This window comes from Etheostoma spectabile, chromosome 15, assembly GCF_008692095.1.
Source record: "Etheostoma spectabile isolate EspeVRDwgs_2016 chromosome 15, UIUC_Espe_1.0, whole genome shotgun sequence".
Taxonomy (NCBI): domain Eukaryota; kingdom Metazoa; phylum Chordata; class Actinopteri; order Perciformes; family Percidae; genus Etheostoma; species Etheostoma spectabile.
The window spans coordinates 224,991-233,745 of NC_045747.1; the positions used below are offsets into that span (position 1 = coordinate 224,991).

The window sequence follows — 8,755 nt, forward strand, 5'->3', positions numbered from 1 at the left end:
CTCTTTTCTCCAAACCCTTCGTTTTGTCTTGCCTCTTTTGTAATACCTTCAGGGCAGGACACAAAAAAAACATTTAACTGCTGCTTTTGTTTGTCACCTTCTCCGACATGCCGACAAATACCTTCTAGCCAGCAAACCACATGCCCCTTGAAAGTTACTAATTTAGTCTGACAGGGCAAGGAAACGGGACGCTAGCATTAAAGTCTTTTCTCTTTTCTTCCTCTCTCTACTCCATCTCCATTCTTGGTCAAGGTTGGTTGCTGGCACCATCTATTGGTCACTAAAGTCCATCACTTGATTAACCCCTGCACTAGCAGTCACCACTGTACAAATATAATAGTTTTTTGAAAAGCATACTTTATTTCATTTTAACAGGTCATACAAATTGCAAATAATTATAAAATAAATATTCTCTTCATTTTATAATGGTAAACTTTACTTCTTATAGACGTCTTTAAGTGGAAGTGTGTCTATGTGAGCATAAAAACAGGACTCTTTATTCATTTATTTAAAATGTGTTTTCACACTGACAGTAGGTGTGGAGTGTGTCTCATGGGTGCATTAGTCTGTGTCCCTCCTTTGTCTTGTCCTTGGTAAGAGGAAATTCCAGCGATGTCCTGAACCGAACGGGCACCTCCTGCTCCTCACTGGTTGGCTGCTTGGTCACAGGGGCGTGGATACGCAGCTGTCCATCATTCATCAGGGAACAAGAGAGGCCGGACAGATCCAGGTGAGCGGGAATGTCGATCCTCTGGACAAATCCCATCTGGGACGAGGCCGAGGAGCACAAGGAGGCGCAGGAGGAGGAGGAGGAGCAGGATTGGCTCTCTTCTGCTCCGGCCTGCTTCTTGGCCACCACCGCCAGGCAACGCCCCACTAGTTTGACAGTGATGTCATTGGGGGCATAGCCGCGAGCGTCTAGGGTAACCAGGAGGTCGCCGTTCTTTGTGGCCGGTTGAGGTTCCTGGTACAGCTCTGCAGTCGCAGACTCTTTCTGCTGCTCTGTACCATCACTGAGCCTGAAAGAGAATCAGAAACCAGATGAGAAGCAGCTTCATGACTTCAATGGCTCTTTTAGTCAGTTGTGCTTTGCAATCTGTGATGTGGAAGAGCATGTCAACGGTGTGTCATGTATTTACTTTCTTTCAGACACATGACAAATGACATTTTTGCGTGGTTTGCAGTGTAATGCATTTTTTGGGGGGGGATTTTTGTAAAAAGAACCTGAAACAAGGGGAAAGCACTCTGAGAACACAAACTTGTCTTGTCTCTAAAAAAACTTATGGAGAGCAGTAGTAGAATTGAAAGGTTGGAGCTCCTGTGTGAAACCTGATGTCAGCGTTAACTTTTCTGGCATCTTTTTGAAAGTTAACTATCATACACGTTCCTTATGCATTGTTTCTAACTAAACTACAAATGTAAATATTTTAATCAAAACCACAATCTTTTACTAAATCCAACTAAAGAAGGTTAGTTTCCTAGACCTAACTAATTAGGTTGAATTCACAACGGGACTCAGAGTTGTGAAATGTGACCCCAGGGGGTCAAGGAAAACACTAATTGCGTTCCGTTACAATGTGAATACATAACGGCCTTCTGAACCTAATAGTAGGGGGAACCAGGGGTGTCGGACTGGGGGGAAAAGGGGATTGAGTACCCAGAAAAAAACATCATCAAAAAGATGTTAGAAAAAAATGTTACAATGAATAGCTGTGGTTGGTGGGAGGGGCCCATTCCTTTCTATAGGGCCCAGAATTCTGTGCTATGCCACTGGTTGTAACAATCCCTCCTGAGGCTGATAGCCACAGACAAAGCCCAATGAATAGGTGTGAAAACGGCCTTAAACAAAGCCAATCAGGAGCAACCACTACTGAGTTACACATTTACTGTACATACCTTGCCAAAGTGGAGGAAATGAGGGGCAACTTGTTAAGTTTGAGGAGGTGGGGCCCATCGTGAAGCCCCCTCAAAAGGCTGTCGGCCAGTTTGGTTCTCTGGTTGAAGAAGTCTTGCTGCAGTGAGGAGAGGGCCTCGTGACCCAACGGCCACAGCAGCTGTTCTTGACTGAAGAAAGGGTCATCGCCAAACAGGCTCCTCAAAGCTGCATGCTGGGCCATTAAGTCAGCGTCAGAGGACAGTTTTTGGCAAACTTGACTTCAGCAACCTGCAAATCCTTCTTTTTGTTTCTTGGGGGGCAGATTCCCTCTCTCAGACTTGATAGCTTTGGGCTCCAGTGAAGAGTGAGAACTGAGAGCTTCCAGAGTTTCTTCTTCTTCTAGACTTCTCTCCGGTAGTTTGAGACATTACACAGTACCTCTTTCTCTTATGTACGCCAGCTGTCCTGCTCCGTCCCTCCCACTTAGCTATTTCCACCCCATGAGCTCACTGCTGTTTGTTAGCGTGTGCCAGCGAGGTCAGGAATACCCTGCAACTAATCACAAGGCTAAAGACAGCTCATGGTCCTAACCTGTTTGTGTTGTTGTGCCTATGGCCGTGTTAACACAACATTCTGACTTTTATCTTCTGCTATATCAGGCAGATACATATTTCTAAAGTGTGTTAAAAACAAAAAATATTTGTTCATAACACATTCTTCCTGTAGCAGTATGAGAATATCTGGGGTGATAGTGAAAAGAAATAGTGTGTGAAATGGCTGTTCTTGGCACATTTTTCAAAAAATGTCTTCTAGTTATCACTGTCATTACACACAGACTCTTTGTTATTGAAAGCAAAAAAATACTTGAAAGTAAATAGTAGACAGAAGGGAAAGAAAAGTATCATAATCCTGTGAGGCTATGCCCTGTGATGGACATACATTTGAACATAAAATGACACTGACTTCTACCTAGTAATTACACTGTTCATTTATTGTCAAGTTTGATTGTTTTTAAAATAAAAAATACATCCACGCAGTGGAGTTCATTCATTACCTGATAATGGACACCTGGGCATGAACGTGCTTATACCATAATCACTTGCAAATGTATTTTTTAATACCAATACTTTATATTTTCATGCGTTTTGCAACCAATATCCAATAAGTCTAATACGTCTCATGGTTTAATTAATACCTGAAACAACGTTGATCACAGCTCCAGTAAACCGGATGGACCTTAGATGCAACTTGGCAACGGGAGATATTTCTGGTCCACTCAGCTCATAGAACCCTTTGGCTCAGTCATCAGCCCAGACACCAGTAAGCTAACGTAAGCTAGCAAGATTCATAATCAACAACATATATATGGTTGACAATCAGTAAAGATAATTTGACAGTATGTTAAACAGGAAAATTTAGCCAGCAATGTCATTGTCCCCAAATCAATATCCAGACTTCCACCAACACATGATATGCCATGTGTAACGTTACTGTTGATCATTTCACCTTCGGCAAGAGTAAGCGTTAATTGCAAAATGTCAACTAGAATTTGTCAAAGCTGTAAGGAAGTCACCAAGCTATATTAGATTGAATGACACAAAATACCTTGCAATCATTTCATTTCTACTTTATAAGAGGCTACTGTTAATTGAAAAGGTACATACAGGACATCAACTTAAAAGTGTTCAAATACAGTGGGAACAGTGCAGGTATCCGATCAGATGGGAAAGCTTTTGTTATTGTTATTGCTCATAGATGTGGCAAAAATTGGCAAAAACATTATTTATTTATTTTTAGATATTTACTGCTAGCCTAAAATCAGACATCAGCAGCTGTTAAGAACTAAGCATGTCGATCAGCAATGTGAACAAAGGCCGTCTTGTCTCAGGTTACAGTGCTTCTTCCACGGATGAGCTCAGAGCGCGAACATTTCCCAGAGTCTGACTGCATGTGTGTGTGTGTGTGTGTGTGTGTGCGTGTGTGAAACCAGGGTCCTAACATTACAAGAAGCCCGTGTCAAATCTATTTTTGTGGCTGCCTTCACATTATTGGCTCAAACAGTGAAATGGCTTACACGTGATTGGCTGGAAACAGCTTCTGTTTTTCACTGTATGCTAAGACAAAATACCATCTATTGTTCTGGTACTTTTTTAAGTTACTGTTGATGTATTTAATGTAATCAATACAATCTCCCAGCATTTAATACTACGGTAGTTCTGTTTTTGTGTCACATACGTAAGTATTGATTCCACTGTGGTTTTTAGGCTTTGAAATTTGTTGAATTGGATTTTTTTTTCTGTTCATGGTGATTTGGATACTGTTAGATTACCCCTGCAAGCAGTAGCCTGCTTATTTTAATACAAATAAGTATTTGTTGTTAAATACTGCTCAGTATCATCTGCATAGATTAAGACATTATCTCACTAAAAGATTCATCTTTAGGATTGACCCAGTGCCGATATGGCCCGGACCAAAATGTAGATTTCGGTGCGACTAATTTGCCTGCGCTGCTCTCTGATGCTCCAAAATGAACGGTAGAGGCAACAGAAGCATTGTTAACCATGACGCTAGTTAACACTGGGACTAGGACGGTTACCGCATTACCGCAATATCGCGGTCACGTGCCACTACTGCCATATTTTGTATTTACTTTTTTACTTTTTGTTTACAGAAGTTACAGGAGAACAGATATTGTGTGATATGAAAGCAGTAAGTCTTCTATCCTAGATTCAAGAGTTTATGGAGGGAAAAAAAGAAAAAATTAAGTTGCTCGTCACTTCAGCTTTGCATATGAGGATGGACAGTCCATTGAGCGGAAGAGGACGTGGACACATAATGTTAACACTGCAGGGTTTACCACTGCGCATTAGCCTAGCAGCTGGTGGAGCTTCCTTCTGCGTATAGCTTACTCTCGACAAAACCGCACGGTTGAATTTCAGCCTGCGTGCTCCTTTTGTAGCCTAAACAGAGCAGCTTATTGGTTAAATTAGAAAGAGCAACAAGTTAGCGGACTGCGGACTCTGCTCTGTCTGCTCAGCTGCTAAGACAAGCGAAAGAGGAACGCCCCAGTTACCACTGCACTTGACAGCAGCTAGCCTACCGTTAGCTAGCAGCTGGATTAAACATTAAACCATGTAAAGTTGGCTGTATTTCACGGGAGAGGATTCCAACAGCAGGACGTTAAGCAGAGTACATCTGCCGTGCGCTTATTTGAAAGTGGTAGCCTCGTGGTGCATTCAAGGTTATTGTAAAATACGCTTTTCCCATCTGGTGGCTGTTTTTGTTGTTCAACAGAAATTTACTGGTGAAATGCATTGTTATAAGTTATGATTATTACTCTATTAATAAATCAATCAATTTTGAGCCTATATTCTTATCAATAAATAAGCCATTCTTTAATGTCGCCGACTGTTGTTTTGTACCCTTTGGTCTTAAATAGTATTGGCTCAGGCACGTTTTAGGCACCGGCACCTTTTTTAAAGTATCGCTTTAGCACCAGTATCGAAAAACCCCAAACGATACAACACTAGTCATCTTTTAGTCAGTGGGAGGACTGCTGCAAAAATAAAGAAGTGTGTCAGTGAACCAGGGGATGCCAGGGTCAGAAATAGAAAGGGAGATTCAAGATGGCTGCCAAACGCTCATCTTTAAATGACTGGGTTATTATTACCCACCCAGCCAGGCTGGTCATTATTTTGGTTCTATGAGACCATCCAGCTATAAACTCCTCAGGGCCATATCTGGGTTATGTGTGCATGTGCAAAAGATACTTAAATACATTTAGTAACATTTAGACATTTATTTGAATAAATTACTTATATATGCCAAGATGATATAAAAGTAAGGTACATTTAACATAACACTATTACATGTTGCCTTAAAAACAACATCTCAGCAATATTGAATAATGTATTTCTATAAAGGTGAAAGAAATTTCAACATTTTATGGAATACACGTAATCTGCTCACCCAATACAGCAGCAAGATGAATGACACCACTCTACTATGTCTGCACAGTTATTATGTAGCTGCAGCAGTCAATATTACCAATCAATAATCCGTCATATGACCAATCAACACCTTCAAGACGCATTAAATAACAATATCTCGTTTTGCCAGCTGCTAAGCGTAGAGAAATTACAGTGGTTTCAAATGTCTGCTCTAAGCAAGAAAATGGGAAGTTGATTTACAATTCAAGGAGGTTAATATAAAGTGGTTTGAATAAGTTACCCCCCCCCCCCCCCCCCCCGCCCATGCTAAAGTTGATTAAAAAGAAGAGGAATAAAAAACATCTTTAGGAAATTGATCTTAATGCCTTAATCAAAGAAATTAGGAAAATTCCGACCTTTAAGGACACCAATTTTGGACTTTGTGAATGAATAATGTATCGTGAATAAATGACTGTTCTTCCTTCAAATACAGGCATAAGTAACACCCCCTATGTTAAATACAGGGCATAAGTATACACCCCCATGTTAAAATACAGGGGCATATATACACCCCCCTATGTTAAAATACAGGGGGCATAGTATACACCCCCTATGTTAAAATACAGGGTAGTATACCCCCCTATGTTAAATAGGGATAAGTCTACACACCCCTATTTAAATACAGGGGCATAAGTATACACCCCCCTAGTTTAAATACAGGGGCATAAGTATACACCCCCTATGTTAAAATACAGGGGCATAAGTATACACCCCCTATGTTAAAATACAGGGCATAAGTATACCCCCTATGTTAAAATACAGGGGCTAAGTATACCCCCCCCTATGTTCAATTTCCATGGAGGCAGGTGTTTCATTTTTAAAGGCCAGTTATTTCATGGATCAGGATACTATGCATCCTGATAAAGTTCCCTTGGCCTTTGGAATTAAAATACCCCTATACATCTTTATGTTAATCCCTATTAATCTTTATAAATAGATGAATATTTATCTAGTCCATCTATTTGAATAGTCACTTGTCACTTTAAGGGGCCTTTCACACCTGCCTGATTTAGTTCAGCTGAATCACACTGGAGTTTGTTTTCCTTCTTGGTATGGTTGGTTTGGGCAGGTGGAATGCAGCAATCCCACTCTGATACACACCAAAAGAAGACCAAATAGTTGTATGCTTTCAAATGAACTCCAGAGCAATTTGATTGTAGTGAGAACGTGATCCGACCTGTAACAGACCCAACATGTTTGGACTACACCAGCTGCTGTGGTCCGCTGTGCTGTGCTATGATGAACAGGGCTACAGTCAACCCTTGCGGTGGTCTCTCCATAGTAGCACTTAGTAAGCAAAACACATGATGTCTGCTGGCTTTCCCTCCTCTCTTTCTTTAGGACCAGGAGATCCGTTGACCAATCGAGACCAATCGAAGAGCAGTCCTTCCAGGATTCCGCAAGACTTTTTTGATATTTGGTCCAAAATGCCTGATTTTGCACAAGCTTTTGTAAAAATTTGCAATAAAAGTTGCGATTTCTTTTCAATTTTCGTTGATTTAAGACAACAAAAAAAAGAAATTTATTATTTGAACATATGTGTCAATGGCTTGTTGATCTTTACATTGGCCTGGTCTGTGACACACAAAGTACTTATTGGACTTTAACTCTTACAATAACGAGCGTAGCTGTCCTCAATTTAGGTCATCCTGTACGTAATGTCTCCAGTTTTTTCTGAATCCACCGTGTGTGTGTGTGTGTGCGTGTGTGTGTGTGTGTGTGTGTGTGTGTGTGTGTGTGTTTGCGTGTGTGCGGTGTGTGTGCTGCGGTGCGCCCATGTGTGGTGATGGTGTGTGCGTGTGTGTGTGTGTGCGTGTGTGCGTGCGTCAGTCGCGGCGTGGGAACTGAGCAGCCCCACCTCTGCAGAGAGCCGACAGGATTAAAACAGCAGCAGTTCTCAGCGACTTTAGAATGAAAAAAACATTACAGCGTACATTGATGTTAAAATGTTACAGCTTGGAAGGACGGTCTGAAATGTTTTGCACGGTCTTTCGCTGTACGCTTTCTTGGTAAATGTGAGATGTTTGAGTCACACTCGTCTGGTCTTCATATCAGAAACAAGGAACTTAATTTGGCGACAAACCTATGTTATGTTAACCCATTCTCACTTCCGCCAGGTCAGTGGCTCTCACCAAGTAACACACAGATGCAAAGACTGGGACTGCGGGAAACTCCGGTTATTGGTCAAATTTGCGGAAAAGTTGCAGTGGTTGGTTGAAATTGGGAGTCAATGGTTAAATATGTGTGAATTGTTGCTGTTGTGACTTCGCAAAATCCTGGAGGGACTGAAATGTGTTCAAGGACACATCTGGCCATTGATGTGAATGTTGTCACGTGACTTGTGTTGCTGCATTTTGTTTCATTTCACCAACTCATCAGCTGATTTGCACCAGAGCAAAGTGTGTGGTTTAAAAAGGAACTGAAACAGCTGAAAAATGCTACAATGTAAATGTTTTTGGTCTTGACCAAAATAGCCGATCTACAGATGTAAAAGCACCTTAAGATTTAAATCCTTTGCAGTGGGTGCTTCATCCACGATAACCACTGTGACACTGTTGATCATTGGACACCTTAAAAGGTTTTAATAAATATCCTCTTCTCCATAAATGTCCAAAGTGTCTCCATCTAATGGTTTGGTTACATTTTCATAGTCGTCATTGTTATCTTCTTCTTCTTCTTTTTCTTCTTCTTCTTCTTCACTGTTTTCCTCTGCAGTTAAACAGACCTCGTTCGTCTTCATAATACTTACCCTAGGGACTGCTTCCTCATAATCATGATCTTCGTCACTCTCTGGCTCTACATAATCATTGGTCTCCTCTTCCTCCCCTTTCCCTGCTTCCTCTTTGATATTGTTCTTGGTGTCCATTGGATCAACATTTTCATAGTCATT

The 8,755-nt window shown here is 41.2% G+C and overlaps 2 protein-coding genes across 6 annotated transcripts in view; both read right to left on the reverse strand.

The window, feature by feature from the left end:
- Positions 1–414: 414 nt before the first annotated feature.
- hspb9 (heat shock protein, alpha-crystallin-related, 9) lies at positions 415–2,304 on the reverse strand. The gene is made up of 2 exons (XM_032538501.1): positions 1,897–2,304; positions 415–1,019 (listed from the first exon to the last, which is right to left on the reverse strand). The coding sequence occupies exons 1-2, from the start codon at positions 2,115–2,117 to the stop codon at positions 551–553; spliced, it is 690 nt and encodes a 229-aa protein (XP_032394392.1). The 5' UTR covers positions 2,118–2,304; the 3' UTR covers positions 415–550.
- A 5,388-nt stretch (positions 2,305–7,692) lies between these two features.
- Positions 7,693–8,755, reverse strand: part of LOC116703637 (uncharacterized) — a 21,008-nt gene continuing 19,945 nt past the window's right edge. Inside the window, exon 9 of one of the 5 annotated variants that reach the window (XM_032538496.1) lies at positions 7,693–8,742. In XM_032538496.1, coding sequence (XP_032394387.1) covers positions 8,447–8,742 — 296 coding nt within the window. In that variant the 3' untranslated portion in view covers positions 7,693–8,446. The remainder of the gene's footprint in view (positions 8,743–8,755) is intronic. The other 4 variants (XM_032538495.1, XM_032538493.1, XM_032538492.1 and 1 more) reach the window with 4 other exon arrangements.

Bases quoted from the DNA above. Each gene is read 5' to 3' on its own strand.
- hspb9 (XM_032538501.1), bottom strand. From the start codon at position 2,117: ATGGCCCAGCATGCAGCTTTGAGGAGCCTGTTTGGCGATGACCCTTTC. The intron at 1,020-1,896 runs GTATGTACAGTA...ATTCTCTTTCAG, and splicing joins ATTTCCTCCACTTTGGCAAG to GCTCAGTGATGGTACAGAGC.